The sequence below is a fragment of the Hyperolius riggenbachi genome, chromosome 3 (assembly GCF_040937935.1).
Source record: "Hyperolius riggenbachi isolate aHypRig1 chromosome 3, aHypRig1.pri, whole genome shotgun sequence".
Classification (NCBI taxonomy): Eukaryota; Metazoa; Chordata; class Amphibia; order Anura; family Hyperoliidae; genus Hyperolius; species Hyperolius riggenbachi.
This window is the reverse complement of record NC_090648.1, coordinates 214,095,752-214,114,723: the sequence shown is the minus strand read 5'-3', so window position 1 is coordinate 214,114,723 and position 18,972 is coordinate 214,095,752. Positions and strand designations below refer to the sequence as shown.

The 18,972-nt window shown below is 44.6% G+C and overlaps 1 protein-coding gene and 1 long non-coding RNA gene across 3 annotated transcripts in view; one reads left to right on the top strand and one right to left on the bottom strand.

Annotated features, from left to right (window-relative positions):
• Nucleotides 1–5,778: 5,778 nt before the first annotated feature.
• LOC137563347 (uncharacterized) overlaps nt 5,779–18,972 on the bottom strand; it is a 63,572-nt gene continuing 50,378 nt past the window's right edge. Inside the window, exons 3-5 of one of the 2 annotated variants that reach the window (XR_011030323.1) lie at nt 14,618–14,734; nt 14,345–14,419; nt 5,779–5,938 (exon numbers count right to left, since the gene is read on the bottom strand). This is a non-coding gene — a long non-coding RNA (uncharacterized lncRNA). Of the gene's footprint in view, nt 5,939–13,209; nt 13,435–14,344; nt 14,420–14,617; nt 14,735–18,972 lie in introns of those variants that run through there. The other variant, XR_011030322.1, reaches the window with a different exon arrangement.
• RPP25 (ribonuclease P and MRP subunit p25) lies at nt 13,098–17,743 on the top strand. Its single transcript, XM_068275691.1, has 2 exons — nt 13,098–13,448; nt 13,956–17,743. Exon 2 carries the CDS (start codon nt 13,990–13,992, stop codon nt 14,509–14,511), a length of 522 nt encoding a protein of 173 aa, XP_068131792.1. The 5' UTR covers nt 13,098–13,448; nt 13,956–13,989; the 3' UTR covers nt 14,512–17,743.

Below are 18,972 nucleotides of genomic sequence, written 5' to 3'. Positions count from 1 at the left end.
CATGCCTGACAATTTTCTTCAAAAACTTTGTATAAGTGTGCTTGGAACTGATGCTTTTTAATGGCAAAGTGTGATCACACCAAATATTGATTAATTTAGAATCCTTTCTCTTCATTCGCTTTGCACTGATAATAAAAATAAGCTATTAACACTTGTATTTCTGAAAGCATCCTTAGTTTACAGATTTTTTTTTTAACCTTCGTAAAACATGTGCATAGAATGGTATATCTGAATGAGCAACAGCTGACTGTAAGATGACTGTAAGATGCTACATGTAGTGTCTGCACTGCCTGGTCACTGCCAAGTCACTCACCACACCACTAGAGATGGCCTGATCTGTTAGCCCGGCGAATAGTTACCGGCGAACAAGTGGTGTTCACGTTTGCATTGGCAGACGAACACTTGGCGTGTTCGACCAGTTATAATGGAGCCAAAATTGACCCCTCACCCCAGACTCAGCAGACACATGGCAGCCAATCAGCTATCCCTCCCACCTGGACCACACCCCCCCACCCACACACACACACACACACACACACCTATAAGAACACCAGCACAGCAACCATTTTGCAGTCTGTGTTTGGCTTCTGTGCTAAACAGATCAGGGAGAGTGTGCTGCTGACAGGAGAGCGTTAAGTAGGCCTGTGTTCTTTGTCCTCAGTGCAGATTCATGCTGCTTCCACATTATCCTGAACAGCTAAGCCCTTCTTAGGGCTGGTACATTGTTTTTCTTGCTATTGTATTGCTGTTCTGTGTCCAGTGCACAAGTTAGCTGTTGGAGACAGGTCTGCTGGTCCTAGTAGTGCACCAACCATAACCCAATAATCCTTCATCACCACTACTGGCCTCTAGTGTCCACTACTGCCCCCGGTATATGGCCTCCGAGCAGAATCAGAGTTGTTGCTTTTTTTGGTCACTTAACTGTTAATGAACTTCCTCAGCCTGACCATAGAGGCTGGAAAACCACGATTGCCTGCACTCCCACGAACGTGCGCACAAGCACGGAGGCCACAACACACCACTACACAAAGATTGCCACCAAGAGGACTAACATTTATGTCCTGGAGGTGTCAACTAGCAAAAACAATGATTTGCTCACCTGGCGTTATCACTAAAGATCTTTGCGGTTGTTTGCAGTGCGTTAAAACGTGGCGTTTCATCCTTCGGTGTGAACCTGGCCTAACCCTTATCGCCATGTATGCAGGCCAGATGTTTTAAAGCACTTGATTTCACAAATGTAGGTATGTACTGTGATTTCTGCCCTTTAGAGATTAAAACACGACTCTGCATCAACTACGTAATTTTTGGTGGGACTTTTGCCATAGATTCCCCTCTGGCACGCCACAGTCCAGGTGTTAGGCCCCTTGAAACAATTTTTCCATCACTTTTGTGGCCAGAAACAGTCCCTATAGGTTTTAAAATTTGCCTGCCCATTGAAATCTATGGCGGTTCGCCAGATTTGCCTGTTCGCAAACTTTTGCGGAGATTCGCGTTCGCAGTTCATGAACCATCACTATGCACCACATGCCTAACAGCTATCGTTGTGTATACAGTAATTGAATGATGGCTGAATGGCGGTAGATCCACATGGCTACTGCTTGATAGCCACCAGTTTAACAATCTATGTGACCTAAAGAAAGTCTTAATTTACAAGGCTTCATAATTTTTTTGTTGGATGTACTGCGCGTTATTTGGAGGAAGGGGAGTAGTCATTTCATTCACAAAGTCTATGTGGCTTGATTTTTTCAAAGGTCACAAGGGCCGCTGGCTAGAAAGCTGACTACTAAAGGGGCAGCTGGAAATGGAAGAGAGGATTACGGTACATGGAAGAAAAGGCTGGAAACTGGAGTCAATGCAATGTACATGAAAGCGTAGTGTAGGGCTTCTGTACATGGAGTGGGAGTGGGGCTGCTGCACATTGAAGTAGTGGCTGTTATATACAGCAGGGGTAGTGGCTTTATATACAGCAGCGGGGATATACATGGAAAGGTATTCATACTGGTGTAAACATACAGTATGAATCCAGTCTTGGGAGCCAGTGTTTAGCGTAAGAATGAGTTCTGATGATGAACAGTATTGACATGCAGAAGATAATTAGCTAGTGCTTGTGTATATAATCACAGGAATCTGTAAACAAGACATCACATCAGTGTAGTGCTGCTTCAAGCAGATTTTGTAAATCTTGAAGTAAATGCACCATAGATTACATTTCTGATGAAGGAAACACTTGAGAGGAGTTGTTTGTGCCTGTGTAAAAATACATTCAGATAAACACGGTGCAGTCTCTGAGAAACATGGGGGTTTCAGGTTTATTATAACTACTATGCAGGGGCGTAACAATAATCCCTGAGACCCCCCGCCTTTGCAGGGGAGGTAGGGCGCTAAGGGGGCGCACTCCTGTGAGCAAATGTAGCGTTAAATGCTGAGTGGCAGGAGTGGAGCGTCACAGGGGCAGGTCAAGTCCCCCTCACTCCTCTACAGTGCAGCTCTGCACCATGCAGCCAATCACCATGTGGGTCCTGTCTCTGCCACATGGTGATTGGCTGCCAGGCATGCGACTATAAGGAGGAGGAATGAAAAGGACCTATCCTGCCGCTGGAAATCAGGTAATGTATAAAATTCTGCTGCCGTTGCTCTGGATTTACCCCTGCATTTGCTCACAGGAGCGGGATTCCTTAATCATGTCACTCTGCCTAATCCGGGGTCAGGGAAATGTGGCCGGACTGGAGGGCATTCATATGCTGTGACTTTTGGGGAGGAGTTGCCTGTCCGGGAGATCTTTGCTAGAGATCACGTCACACTATAGTTACGTTTTGGTGCTTTTTAAGTGGGCACAACTCTGCAAACTTATGTTTGGTGGTTTGAAAGGGAGGGGGAGGGGCTCTTCCTAATTATGTTTGGAGGAATACCTGCATATTGATGTAAAATGCTGCCTAAACATGGTTGGGGAACATGCTGTCTAATTGTGTTTGGGGAACATTGCCTTTTTGGCGGAAACACTGTTGATTTGTGTCAACGATCTGCCTAATTATCCTAAATAAGTTTGTTTTTTTTGGGGGGTGGCGGGGGGGGGGGGGGGGGGCAGGGATAGATGCTGCAAATTATGTGTCTGGTGCAAGGGGGGTGGGGGGACACTGCTGCTAGGTTACTGTACTTTATGCTGCTTTCATATCCACAGCTCAAAACCTCTTAAGATCATGTTTAATCTTTCAATGCTCTGTGTGCCACACATTCATTTGGGTGTAGCTATAGATAGGGCAGGGGCTAGTGTTGGGCGAACACCTAGATGTTCGGGTTCGCGAACGTTCGCCGAACATCGCCGCGATGTTCGGGTGTTCGCGCCGAACTCCGAACATAATGGAAGTCAATGGGGACCCGAACTTTCGTGCTTTGTAAAGCTTCCTTACATGCTACATACCCCAAATTTGCAGGGTATGTGCACCTTGGGAGTGGGTACAAGAGGAAAAAAAAATTTGAAAAAGAGCTTATAGTTTTTGAGAAAATTGATTGTAAAGTTTCAAAGGAAAAACTGTCTTTTAAAGAGACACTGAAGCGAGACTAAATCTCGCTTCAGGTCTTATATATAGCAGGGGCACGTGTGCCCCTGCTAAAACGCCGCTATCCCGCGGCTTAACGGGGGTCCCTTCACCCCCAACCCACCCCCCGCAAATGTTGGTCGGAAAATGGTCGCTGGAGATATCCTTCCTGGAGGCAGGGCTAATGGCTGCAGCCCTGCCTCCCAGCGCGTCTATCAGACGCGCATCGCCGCCTCTCCCCCGCCCCTCTCAGTGAAGGAAGACTGAGAGGGGCGGGGGAGAGGCGGAGATACGCGTCTGACAGACGCGCATGGTGCAGGGCTGCGGCGGTTAGCCCTGCCCCAACCAGGAAGCGCTCCCCCGCTGCACGGAGGGGGTTTGGGGGGACAGGGACCCCCGTTAAGCCGCGCTATAGCGGCGTTTTAGCAGGGGCACGCATGCCCCTGCTAGCTATGAGGTCTGAAGCGAGATCTATTCTCGCTTCAGACTCTCTTTAAATGTGGAAAATGTCATGTTTCTTTGCTGACACAGAGTGGCAGTAAACACAATGCTATATAGTGTGGCTGAGCGAGCGGTGTACTACTATTCCCAGCAGACACAGAGTGGCAGTAAACAGAATGCTATATAGTGTGGCTGAGCGAGGTACACAGAGTGGCAGTAAACACAATGCTATATAGTGTGGCTGAGCGAGCGGTGTACTACTATTCCCAGCAGACACAAAGTGGCAGTAAACACAATGCTATATAGTGTGGCTGAGCGAGGTACACAGAGTGGCAGTAAACAGAATGCTATATAGTGTGGCTGAGCGAGCGGTGTACTACTATTCCCAGCAGACACAGAGTGGCAGTAAGCAGAATGCTATATAGTGTGGCTGAGCGAGGTACACAGAGTGGCAGTAAACACAATGCTATATAGTGTGGCTGAGCGAGCGGTGTACTACTATTCCCAGCAGACACAGAGTGGCAGTAAACAGAATGCTATATAGTGTGGCTGAGCGAGGTACACAGAGTGGCAGTAAACACAATGCTATACAGTGTGGCTGAGCGAGCGGTGTACTACTATTCCCAGCAGCGACACAATGACTGGGGGGACCCTGGCTAGCGTGGCTGGAGCGCGAACTACCCTGCCTGCCTACCCAAAGCTAAACCCACAGACAAATGGCGGAGATATGACGTGGTTCGGGTATTTATTTACCGGAACCACGTGACAGTTCGGCCAATCAGAGCGCGTTCGGGTCCGAACCACGTGACCCGTTCGGCCAATCACAGCGCTAGCCGAACGTTCGGGGAACGTTTGGCCATGCGCTCTTAGTTCGGCCATGTGGCCGAACGGTTTGGCCGAACACCATCAGGTGTTCGGCCGAACTCGAACATCACCCGAACAGGGTGATGTTCTGCAGAACCCGAACAGTGGCGAACACTGTTCGCCCAACACTAGCAGGGGCATGCCTTTAAGTGTCTCTTTTTCCTGTCTTTAAACGTTGGGGGGGTATGTTATTGCTGTTGTGCACTACAGTGAGTGGAATAATGATTACTGCATTTCTTATATAGGGTAAGGTTTGCTGCCTTTCATATGTGGTGTAATGTATGCTGACTATTCTCACGTGGGGTAATGACTGCTGCATTAATTATTTGAGCTTATCCCTGGTGATATATGGGTAACTGCAAAATGTTTTGCTACTTTGCATTATTACACCATTGATACATTTGCACACAAGAAAGATATGCATTTGGACTGAGATTGAAGGGAAACTAGTTTTTTTTACCCAATTGCAAAAGGTCCCAGCCCTCCCCTGCCTCCCATAACTAAAATCACTAATTGCATCAGGAGAAAATCAGGACAATAATCCAGGACCACTGAGATCTTTTTTCCTATTGCCAGGCAAGGTAATTGTCATTTATCCCTTTCTTTGCAATTGTATCAAATGAATATATATTTGCTTGCGTTTGACTGTTGCTCGCTTTTAACACTAATTATCACTGAATTAGGTCCCCTAATCAGGTACCTTTACATAGACATTTACATTTAAGGGAATGTTTCTACAACAGGATGCTTGAAGTGAGAAGAGTCAAAATTCACTGCTCATCCCTGCATTTCTGCTTTCGTAAATCACTCCCTATGGGTAGACATTTTTCTTATTGCTGAAAGCACTGACACTAAATAACCTGATAACATCACACCCAATTCCATCCACTACACCCTCCAAGCTAATTCTTAGACTTTTAAAGATTTGTGAGCCAACACAGGAAAATTTATTAGACGTTCCAATCATTCTAAAAGCCACGTTCATATACTTGAATGAAGGAAAGCAGCACAAGATATTAAAGTGACCCCTGTAGTGAGAGGGGTATGGAGGCTGTTGCATTTATTTCTTCTTAACAAATGACAATTCCCTGGCTGCCCTGCAAATCAAACACATGAAACAAGCATGCAGCAAGTGTGATTAAACATTCATCAGAGCACATGATCTGCATACCCATTCTGGGTCTAAAGCTACGTACACACAGGGCCGGCCCGCTCATGAGGCGGGGTGAAACATTTGCCTCAGGTGGCACATCTGGGGGGGCGGCACCCGCCTGTCCGTGGGTGGGGGGCCGCCCGCCGAGCTGGGGGAGTAGCGGGCAGAAAGGGGGTATTTGGCCCAGCGGTGGGGAGGGGGGTCGGACCTACCCCTTCCTCGCCTGGGTCCCCCGATCTGCGCTACCCTCCAGCTGAAAATAGTTAAGTTCCAGCGTATAGATAAGAGGCAACGGGCAGGGATCACTCACCTTTTCCGCGTTACAGCGAGCGCGTTCCGCGTTCCTGCCCGCTACCCCTCCAGCTCGGTGACCCCGGCACCCTGCCCGCCACTGTGGCGGGAAGGGTTTCAGGGCTGTCAGGGTACTAATATCTGGGCGGGCGGACAAAATGGGGCATTGACTCGGAGAGCGGGTTAAAATACTTACCATATGTTGCCAGGATCCAGCGCCACATGTACTTATTTCCAGGTCCTGCGTTCCATCTCATAGTAACAGAACTCTGTGTGTTGGGGGGAGGGGGGGGGGTGTGCTAAATGCCCTTCTACATTCCTTTTTACATACTAAGCATGGAGACAGAAACACTAGAGAGAAATTGATGATACTCTGCAGGTTTTTAGCTGCAGTGCTGGCCACAAAACGTTTATCTTCAAGCAGTAAAGAGGTGGGCAGGGTAAGGGGGGGTGATACAGAGGCTGATGAGCTCATTGGATGAGCAAAGCATGTTAGGCAGAGCCTACAAGGCAGACTCAAACTGACTGATGAGAGCATCAAGGCCGGACTGAGAGCAGCAATTGTTTTACAAAGCACATATTTTAGGAATACATGTGAGTGCATTACTTTAATAATATCAATAAAAAGTTTTTTATGCTATGCTACTATTGTTCTAAGTTTAACCACTTGAGGACCCACCCTTTACCCCCCCTTAAGGACCAGCGCTGGTTTGATGGAATCTGTGCTGGGTGGGCTCTGCAGCCCCCAGCACAGATCAGGGTGCAGGCAGGGAGATCAGATTGCCCCCCTTTTTTCCCCCCTATGGGGATGATGTGCTGGGGGGGTCTGATCTCTCCTGCCTGCTGTGGGTGGCGGGGGGGGGGCACCTCAAAGCCCCCCTCCGCGTTGAAATTCCCCCCTCCCTCTCCTACCTGCTGCCTCCCCCGGTGATCGGGGCTGCACAGGACGGCTATCCGTCCTGTGCAGCCTGTGACGGGACGTCCCCTGTCACATGGCGGCGATCCCCGGCCGCTGATTGGCCGGGGATCGCCGATCTGCCTTACGGCGCTGCTGCGCAGCAGCGCCGTACAAATGTAAACAAAGCGGATTATTTCCGCTTGTGTTTACATCTAGCCTGCGAGCCGCCATCGGCGGCCCGCAGGCTATTCACGGAGCCCCCCGCCGTGATTTGACAGGAAGCAGCCGCTCGTACGAGCGGCTGCTTCCTGATTAATTAGGCTGTAGCTGGCGACGCAGTACTGCGTCGCTGGTCCTGCAGCTGCCACTTTGCCGACGCACGTTATGAGTGTGCGGTCGGCAAGTGGTTAAGGGGCGGTAGAGCCATTTCAGAGGAGGGTGTTGATAAATTTAGATTTTGGAAAAGTGCATTTTGCTGCTCTTTGGTTCTGGTGAGAAGAATGTGGCTTCTATATGGTTGTTAATGTCCATTGGTGGAACTGGACCACAAGTTTGCTGGCAGTACCGTGTTGGTGACAGCATTAATATACAGACACACAGCACCATAATCTTACATTTGTCTCTTATCTGTGACTGTATTGTGCAGCCGCATGAACTGGGATTGACCTTGTTATGATCGCTTCTGCAGCGTTTACTGCTGACTGCAGTGGTATTGCAAACCAAGCAGTTCTAATGTCATTACATGCATTTGCTTGCATAGTTTGGTTTGCACTTAAACTAGTTGCTGATTCCATCTGCAGTCGCTCTGAAGTTAATGACAGTTTAATATGCTTTTGTGTAAACAAACATTGTCTGCTGCAATGGAGGGGCAATCCCTTTCCTGCAGGCTGCATATCATTGTCTGCCTTTTCCTGCTATCAGCCTGTGATTAATTACCATTCACTTGTGTGGGAATCTGCAGGTCTGCTCCCATTGGATGACCTCAGTATAAAGAACTGCTTCCTGCAATGCCTCATGGGCTACCATAGTCTCAGATTCTGTCTGTTATTATTATTATTATTAATTAGATTTATATAGCGCCAACATATTACGCAGCGCTGTACAATAAATAGGCTTACAGACAATGATAACAGGGTTGACAGAACAATACAGGTAACAGACCATAGATACAACAATACAGGTAATAGCAATAAGATACACAACACAATGCAGATAATAGTACAATGCCAGATCATAAACTGGAATGGTAGTGGTAAAAAATTACCAGTTCCAAATTCTGGGTAAAGTGCACACAGTCAAGTATGATACACAAGGGAAGAGGGCCCTGCCAAAGGCTTACAATCTAGAGGGAAGGGCTGGTGACACAAAAGGAGGGGGTGCATCAAGAAGTTATTGGCAGAAAGGATTAGGGTAGTGTTGAGTTGATGTAGGCCTCCTTGAAGAAGTGAGTTTTGAGTGCTTTTTTGAAGGTGTTGAAGGTGGGAGCGAGCCTGATGGGCAGCGGGAGAGAGTTCCACAGGATAGGGGCAGCTTTAGTGAAGTCCTGCAGTCTGGCATGGGAGTGCGAGATGCGTGGGGTTACTCTGCTTGTGCCCCACCTCGTTCCTGGTCCGTGTGGACTGCGCTGACTCCTGCGAAGGGGTCAGCGAGTCCTCCTAGTTCTGCTCTTGTTCTAGAAGTTGTTACTTGCTTGTCTTGTGTCATATATTGGTTCATCGCCAATATATACGCATACTTGCGCATTTTGTTATTTTCCTTGTATTCGTGTTACGTTGATACATCAGTGTCGCTGATATATACGTACACGAACTGTTTATTTCCTGTGTTCAGTTAGTCAGCCTTCCAGCACGTTTTGGTAGTTTGCGCGTATCGTGAGCACCCGTGCTGAGCTAGTATCCTGCTCCTGGTCCTGTTTGTGGATTGCGTTCATCTCTGCGAGGAGATAACGAATCCTTCTGAATCCTGTTCCTGGTCCTGTTTGTGGATTGCGTTCATCTCTGCGAAGAGATAGCGAATCCTTCTGAGTCCTGTTCCCTGTATTACTCCAGTCTTAGTCAGAGTTCCTGCTTATGTCATATATCGGTTCCTTGCCGATATATACATATGTTAGTCAGACGTTACAAATAGTTTCATTGATAGCTGTAATTGTAATACGCTAGGAAATCATACTTATTGTATATTTATCTGTGTTACGTTCATCTATCTTGATCCTGCTATTTCCTGACTATCCTGTCCTGTCTTGGTGAGGCACGCCATTGCTGCAAACGCATTGGCTACCTCATTCCAGTCTGTTTTATTGTGGACGCTTGCTGTCACTAAGTAGTGGCTAGTTAAGCAAGCGTTTATTCTGTCTACCTGTCCTGATCTCCTCAGTCCTGGTTTATGCGCTCAGCGCTACTTTGCGCTGAGACGTTATTACGAAAGTGTTGTTTGTGGCTGTTCGGATCTGCACCGGCTCTGTGCACCACAATCTCCTATTGGAGTCAGTCCTCTTCTCCACTAAACTGGGGATATCCTGATTCCTTGTTGCTGGTGTGTGTACCTCCTTCACGTCAGCTTATGTGTTGCATGCTGACTGTGGAGATTACGCCTCCAAGCTTAACAGACCTAATGACCTAGTGAAATCCAATAGAGGAATTGCAATACATCTGAGGCCGGGACTATAACTGCAAAATTGGGTGGAGGTGACATTGATCTGGAGAAATAGTTGCATTAATTTGGAACTTTGCGTATGTCACAAAGCTGGAGATGATTTATAGAGAGTGCTGAATATGATTCTTGTAATTGTACAAAATACATTACTGGTTAGATGATGCTGTAGAGGGTTTTACATTTCAAATAGCATACTTGGGAGCCATGTTGTCCAGCACAGGCTCTGCCTCTGTATACCTGCGGATTGCAGGGGCATATCATGGGGCCCTCCAGCAAAACTTGGATGGGACCCCAATGTTCACACTGTTTCCCTTGCCTACCTACTTAGTCTGGGGGCCCATCTCACAGGGGTCATAAAACAAGTGTGGACATCACAGTATTCACACCTATAACAAGTGTAGCCACAAAACACCTGATCTTAAAGGAATACTATCGATACCCAAGTGTTCTAAAATGACAGTGTGCAAATAATGTCTAAGTAGCTGTGTAAACATTTTCCTACTTTTCATGTTAAATAAAAGAGGCAAAAGCTGTAATTTATTGATTTGAGAGTAGGATTTAGCTATATTGGGACAAATCAATTGCAGAAGGGGTGTCTGCTTCAATGCACAGCCAGAGTTGCATATCAGACTACAGAAAGCAAATATCAAACATATCAAACTCTGAAAGCAAAAACAGTATGAAAAAGCTGTGACAATTAGTTACATTTCCTCTGCTCTCTTCAGACACGTCAGTCAGAAACACAGGACACAGGAGCTGCAGCTGTTGGGAGCTCTCTTCTCTGTCACACACAGAGCTACACATAGAGTTAACTGATCAAGTGTGAGGGGAATTTCCCCTCTCCTCATGGCTCAGTCAGCCGTCAGTTTTGGCGTCAGTAAAGTTTGAATGTATTTTGATAACAGTAAACAAATAAGTTGCTACTAAAATGTATACACCAGTACTTAGCAGCACTTCCCAAATAATTCCTGTGTCAATTGAAAAAAATATGTGAATCGATAGTATTCCTTTAAGTATGGGTCACCTTATCGGAGGGACTGAAGAAGTAGTTGGGGCCCCTTTCAGTTCTGGGCCCTCTCTGCAATCGCAGGGACTGCTCCTCTGTAGTTATACCCTTGTGCAGAGGGCTGCTGTTTTTGTATGTTCTGTATATTGTATGAGATCATATGTATGTATTGTATATTGTATGACTGTATGTCCACGGTTCCATTGCTTAACCACTTCGGGACCAGCACCCTCTGCCCCCTTAAGGACCAGAGGGTGCTGGTTCAGTAAACCGCCGCTTCCCGACGAATCGTCTCTAAAATCCGCTGCTCCCACCGGTCACGTTGCTCTGTCCCCAGGCTGCTCTCTCTGCCATCGCTATGACGGCTGAGCGCTGTGCCCTGGTCAGGAGCCGCTTTCATTGGCTCCTGACCCTGTCACTCAATGTAAGCCAATGGGAACGGCTTTCAAGAATGACAGGGCCAGGAGCCAATGAAAACGGCTCCTGCCCGGCTCACAGTGCTCTGCCGTTGTAGAGGCGGCAGGGCAGCACATTGCGGCGGAGACAGAGCGGCGACAGCGACAGGGACGGGTGGGGGCGCGCAGTGAATGGGACGTAGAGTTTACGTCCGGTCAGAACCGCAGCGCCCCCTGCCTGCTGTAGATTTATACTGCGGCGGTCCGCAGGTAGTTAATTGTGCCTAAAGTGTAACTGTTGGGCATAAAATGTAAAAATCATTTCCTTATTTTTATCTGGTAAACAGGTAATAAGGATGCTAACCAGGCAATCCAAAAGTTAAAAATCACTATTACTTTTCTTGTTAATAAGTTATCTTTCCCCAGTTTACTTCTACAGTTTACTATTATTTTGTACACACAAAATATGGTACGCAAAAAGGAAGTTGCAGGGCATGCTGGGTTGTCCTGTTTTACTTCTCTACTTTTCCCTCAGACTTAACTAATGCAGCATGATTGGCTGAATCTTCTTTCCCTCCCATTTTCCCCTCCCACACCTCCGTTCCTCTCCGATTGGCCAATATTTCTCATGCTGAGACAATGCACTTTCTATAGTGGAGGGTGGGCAGTGCATACACAATCAGGCAGGGGAGAGTAAGGGAGGAAATTACATCAGGATTGGCTTCAAAATAGCCACAGTTAAAATGAGAAATGCTAAGAAGGATTTTCTCTTTTTTATTGTAGAAGTATCACTAAAATCAAAACGTGGACAGTACAATACATATGTTATGTAAGTAGAGCAAGTATTTATCTACTTATTTATGTTGTTTTTTTTCTGAGATAGTATGGCTGACAGCTCCTCTTAAAGTGAATGGGAACCGCATTTAAAAAAATGAGACAGATACTTACCCAAGAAGAGGGAAGGCTCTGGGTCCTATAGAGCCTTCCCACTCCTCTCCTGGTCCCCTCGGTCCAGTGCTGGCTCGCCCGTCAGCAGTATTTGACTAATTTAGTCAAATACTGCTTTACCCGGCCGAAGGAGGCTTCAGAAGTCTCCAGGGAGCCCGAGTGCTCCTGAAGAAGGGCGGCCCTGTACTGCGCCTGCGCAAGCACACTCTTTTGCACGCTCACGCCTGTGCAGTATGGAGCCGCACGTCTTCAGGAGGACACGGCTCCCGAAGACTTCCAAATAGCCTTCCCTCTCCTTAGGTAAGTATTGGCTTCATTTTTTGTAAAATGCGGTTCTCATTCACTTTAAGGACAGGGGGCCACATCAAAATGTTGCTATAGGGCCTCATGATTTGTGGCTACATCTCTGAACCTATTCTGAACAGGTCTGTCTCTGAGATTTTATTCTATGTAATCGTAAATGTGATGAAATATGGCCATTCAGAGGATGAAATACACAAAATATGGATGATATTATTAAAACAGCTAGCTAGAAATGTGGGTAGCAGGACTGCAAAGACCTGCATGGAATAAGTGAAGAGGACTGTGGAGAACTATTATTTAGCTGTGAGATGGAAGAGCGGATTTAAGAGCAGGCAGGTCTGAGTATATAAAATAGACAGCGCTGCTGAAAAGGAGGTAAAAGAGAAAATGCAAGTTAGACAAGATGATTATAAACCTTCACTAAGCCTGTCTATGGACTAAGGGTATAATTACAGATAATAATCTCTCGGCTTTTCCATTCCACTAGCGAAGTGGTTGAATTGAAGTATCAGCCCCGATGCTTCTTGCCTTTGCAGCCACTGTCATGAGAGAGTATGGGTGAAAGAGGGAGGAGGAGGGCTTCTCTTCTCTCTAAGTGCTTCAGACACAGCAGTGTGGCTCAGAGCACAGAACACAGACGGAGAAGTGACAGGAGCTTCTTACTCGCTGATAAGGCTGCCAGACATTGGGATGGCCACAATCCCACTTTAGCTCCGTAGAAATAAAATTCTTTCTTTATGAATAGAACATGGTAACAAGAAAGACGTCCATTAAAGAGTCTTTGTGAAAAAAAAACGATGAGTTAAAAACTGAAGAACCTCATGACTCTGAATTCTTGAATAATCCCGGGGCAACTTTCTGTGAAGTCCTTCTTCTCCAGTGTGGTTCCATTGCTAGAGATCCATTGAAGGTGACACTGTGAAGGGAGCCTGTTCAGGTCATCAAGACTTGAAAGAAAAAAGTAAGTACTCCAGCAAACTACCAATCTGCATAGCACAGTCATTATGGCATGTTATTAAATGTGGAATCCATGCGTTATGTCTAAGTATGGGTTCATAGCAGTATTAATAAGTGTTGTTATATGATGAACAACTAGTTAGCATTAAATAAAGCATGCCTTTCCTATTCACATGGCATTCTTCAATAATCTCTTTTAAGGAATAGGTTTTGCTTTGCATGGAATATGCATGAGATTATTTATATCTCACGCTGCTGCGGGCTTGAAATTGACAAATTCTTATTTGATATGACATATGTATTGTTGTTTGCCTGACTACTATTGCCATGTAGGTCTTGTATTAGGGATTCTGCATGTGCTGTCATTAACAGTTAGAGTTCATATTCCCACTGGGCTGTTTAGCAGCTGTCGTTTATCTTCTAGATGAGCAGTCTAATTAGCCCAAATGTGACCTCTTATTTTAAAACAGTTTACTTTAGCTTTGGTTCATCTTATTTTGTCTAAATGCAGGGAATTAAAAATACATCTCCTTTCCTTTTTCAAAATGGAAAATCTGCGACGGGTACGAGTTATGGATGAAGATGATGGAAAACCTCTACCCTTCAAGAATCTCCATCCACAGGTGGCACACATGAAAGTGAAAGAAGGCAGTAAAATTCGGAATTTGGTTGGATTTGCCCTGTCATATATGAGGTCTGAGGACACTAGGCAGATTGTGTTTAGTGCCTATGGCCAGGCTGTTACTAAAGCAATTACCTGTGCAGAAATATTGAAACGACAAATAGGTGGACTCCACCAGAACACAAAAGTGCAGTATAAGACCCTGCAAGAAGTGTGGGAGCCAAAGGGACCTGATGCTAGGAACCCTGCACTTAGCTTATCTGTTTACAAAAACTCACCTTCCATTCATATTCTTTTGTCCAAGGAACCTTTAGATACACAAGAAAATGGATACCAAGGACCCCACTCTTTCCCTAGTAGAGAAAACAGAAAAAGAACACATGAATCTTTGGATCTATCTATTTTGAAAAAGAGCAGTGAGAACACTGATGAAGGAAAAGCATGATTACAACATATATAAGGATTATCTATCATAACTGCACTATTTCAGGAGGACCCATGCTGTAGACTCCACAGTTTAATCGTAAGGCATCATCCATTGAATAACCTACCATTATCCAGGCTTTGACAAATCCAATGTCATACAGGTGTCATTTCATTTGCTTTAACATCACATTCGTCTGTTGTGTCCAGTGACAGTATATCTCCTATTCAATGTCATAAGTTAGCTGTAAAAATGACAAATCAAATGACAGTTGAACATTAAGGCAGGACTGACTTACAGAAGAAAATTGGGTCACCTGAGAATGCACATTTATTCTGTATGTATGGAGGGGGAGAGCAGAAGAACATTCATGATACCAATCTACAGTATCTCTAGGTAAGGATCAGGTATAGTCAGAGGTATATGAAGGCCTCCAAATGTATTTCTTTTGAACAATACCAGTTGCCTGGCAGTCCAGTACTCTAGTAGCGTCTGAATCACACCTGAAACAAGCATGCAGCAGATTTTTTGTCAGAAACGTCTGATCTGCATGCTTGTTCAGGGTTTATGGCTAAAAGTATTAGAGGTAGAAGGTCAACAAAACAGCCAGGCAATGTGCATTGTTTAAAATTGTTTAAAATGTCATGAATTATTTAAAATATCAGCCTCCATAACCCTTTCACTTCAGGTTCCCTTTAAGGTGACAATACATGATTCAACCAAAGGTTTAATAAAAAGGATTGCTTTTTTCAATGAAGCAATGGTGGAAAATTCTAACCAATTTTTAGAAAAAAATTGAATAGCATGGTATATGGCAAATTCTTTTTATTCTTGGCCTGAGGAACACTGGGGAACACTGGGAATGTCACAGATTTCTTACAGTGGGTTACATGCCATGTTTTTGATAACAGCTTTAGGTCTTTGGGGTGAATACATAGCAGCATTTTGCACCATTGGCCTATTCTTCCATAGACATGTTTATGGATAGTTGGGTGTAAAGCACCTCAGATGGACTGACAGTTCTTGAAAAACAATGTATATACTTTAATTAAAAGTGTACAAAAGTATTTTGGTATCTGGCATGGTATGGTCCATGTTGGGAGCCTCCCAGAATAGGTGTATCAAACACTTTTTTAAAAAAGAGAAATGACAGAGAGGTGCTTTAGAGGAGTTCTGTAGCTGAGAATGACGTGAATATATATCCACCAAACAAACCAAGAGCTCTACATAATACTGATTTGAATTTAAGGCATGCACAAACATCTGTAATGGGAGATTCCACTTTTGGTATACAATTGCCATAAACGCTGATCAATCCTGCACAGTTATTTGTATATTCTATGGCTAATAAAAGATATCTTTCCGTTTCTATTTGCAGCAACCGAAAAATGTCTAAACCTACGTTCACATTGTAGTTTTCTACAATCATGGCAACTGTACAGATTATCGAGAATCTTACTGGTGTATAAATAATTAGCTGCACATAGCAAAAACCTGCCTGAACACATCTATTAATAAGCAGCAAACCTTAGCACAACGATCTGCCATTTGCTGTTAGAAACACATTGAAGTGACTATGTTTACTGTAGAAATAGAAAATCTATAGAAAATGTAAGCAAGTATGCTGAAATAATATTTGCCATTAATCCTTGCAATACTGCCTCTGGATCGTACCAGATCATTGTTGAGTTCCAGCCACTATCCAGTGGCTGGATAGTGTAATGGTGAAGGGCTCTGCCTCTGACACGGGAGACCAGGGTTCGAATCTCGGCTCTGCCTGTTCAGTAAGCCAGCACCTATTCAGCAGGAGACCCTAACACTGCTACTGCCTATAGAGCGCGTCCTAGTGACTGCAGCTCTGGCGCTTTGAGTCCACCGGGAGAAAAGCGCGATATAAGTGTTTGTCTTTGTTTTAGCACACAAGGTTCCTCTTCATCCTTTGGCTGTGCTCCAGTAGAAGGCTGCCACTTCTGCATAGCTTTTTTTCTTCCATGCACAAGAGCTTTGTTCTTCTGGGCATGCTCAGGCCTTCCTCACGCTTGCTCAGTTTGGATGCATTGTCCACAGCCAAAAGCACAGCCACAAGAAATCTATTCTACAAGCTTTTGTTGAATAGGTAACCCTGAGCAGTATTGGTGGACTGTAGGAGGATCTAGGTGCCCGTTAACTATAGATGAAATACATGAAGAACATGTTTGGAGCCGCCAAAGAATACAACAGTCACTTAGTTTCAATACAAGGAAACAATTCAGGCTTTTGGGAGGCAAAAAGAGTTCAATAAATCAATATGTCACACTGAAGTATAGCGCTAAGAGTTATAATTAAAATAATGTGGTTCCAACTTCCAAGAGATATAGCAAAATGTATTACCAATGCATTACCATTGGCGACAATATCTTTACCACAATAAAACATTTTGAAAACAAAACAAGATATATAGCACATATAAGTACAGCGAAAAAAATATGTTATGATTCAAAATATGGGGATATACTGGTAAATAACCTATAACAGTCTGCTAAAAATGCTTTACTTGCATGAAAGGAAAGTTAATTTTCTTTGCAGCGCTAGTGGGCAAATATTCAAAGTCAAAGCAACATTCCAGAGGCAAAAAGGTAAATATTAAAGTAAGCAACGACCAAATATGAGGCCTGATCTCACTTCAAATAAAAGGCTGTGTAAGTTTTCAGCAGTTGAGATGCACAGGCATCATTTGACAAGACAAGACATAGAACATTTTATATTGCACTTTTTTCCTGGCGGACTCAAAGTGCCAGAGCTGCAGCCACTAGGGCACACTTTATAGGCAGTGGCAGTGAGTCTTGCCCAAGGTCTCCTTACTGAATAGGTGCAGGCTTACTGAACAGGAAGAACTGAGATGTGAACCCTGGATGCCTGTCAGAGCCCTTAACCATTACACTATCCAGCCACACATTTGACTTAACTGAACAATTCATTACAAATCCATATGAAAGCCTGGACCCAATACTGAACTTTACAGATTAAAATCTTGTGCCAACCCTGAATTTCCGATTTTATTCTTCTTATTACTTTTATCTCAAGCACACCAATGGCAAATGAACTTATTTTGTGGTTTGTGTCACACAAAAATAACGGTTTCTGTGTATGATATGGCAGTGGCTGACACAGGAGTTTGGCAGCAGTGTCCATGCTGATAATGACAACATGTAAATATTGTATCCCTGTACCTTTACATGAAATGCACTTTGGAAATAAATGCATCAAATTGGAATATATTTGCAATGATGTGGCATAAGTTATTACATTTCAATGCATATTGCCTGTAATAGAATGTGGCGCGATTGCCATGTGTTAGTGATGTGGAAAATGTAATACACATCACAGTAATTTGTCAGTGGTCACAGTAAGCTTGGCGGTGGTCACTTCTCTAAAAAAGTCTCAGTGCTTTTAATCAAACCACATTTATTTGACACATTCAGTGTAATGCTGATAGAGAGTAGCTTGATTAAAGCTCTGCCAGGGATCAAATACATTTTATAAGTACAAAATGGATATTAGTAGGGCGATCGCTGTAAACAGTGGAAATTCTATACTTGCTTGACCTTTCCCAGTTGCTGAAAAGGTTTTATTTTCTCCTTAGATGAAAAGTACTTTTTAGTCTGTGATCATTACAAAAGTGTGAGGAATTAGACGCTTGAGTTCACTAAAAGCCTGTGGCCTGGAGTACTTCATTACTGTAGCTGTGGCTCCTAGCGCAGTGACGGGGAGCTGCTGTCAGCTTTATTGATGGCGGTGTCAGCTGGGCCCTGTCTCACAGATTTCCTTCACTAAACTTACCCTCTGGCTACCAACAACATTTACAGTTAACCCTATCAACTGAGCTCTCTTCTCCCCAGCAAGTTAAAAAACAAAGGTATTCTGACGAATATGAAATGATCACTTAATTTCCTTCAAGCTCATACCAACTTAATGACTTTATAAAAGCCACAGTAGTTGCTAATGATCCACAATCAGGTGAAAATCCCAGCTGCAGCATTTAATAAAAGCAAAGTCTGCAAGATTCCCTGCAGTCCATGACTTGCATTGTCGCATCATGGATTTATTGACCATTAGGCTCTGTGCTCCAGGTAAAAGTCGGGATCACCATCAAGTAGCTGGCAGCACTAAGCCATACATTCCGTAAAAACATAAACAAAAAGAAAGTCTGTAAAATCAAACAAATTATATATTCATGTCTATATAGAAAGTTTAGCCTACCCACTCAAAACAGTCAATAACCCCTTATCCTACTATGCTAGTTGGATAGCAAGGACAGAAATGCCCCTCTCCTTGAGACATAACTAGCCTTCATGGCTTTAAACAAATGGATGGTCCTTTGCGAGGGTATAGGGGAGTGGAAAATCCCTCTTGCAAAGCACTCTTATGTTGAGGGGCAATGCGCTGTCCTTGATTTCCATATCACCCAAAAGAAGGTGGGGTGCTTGATTTTTGAACAAGTGG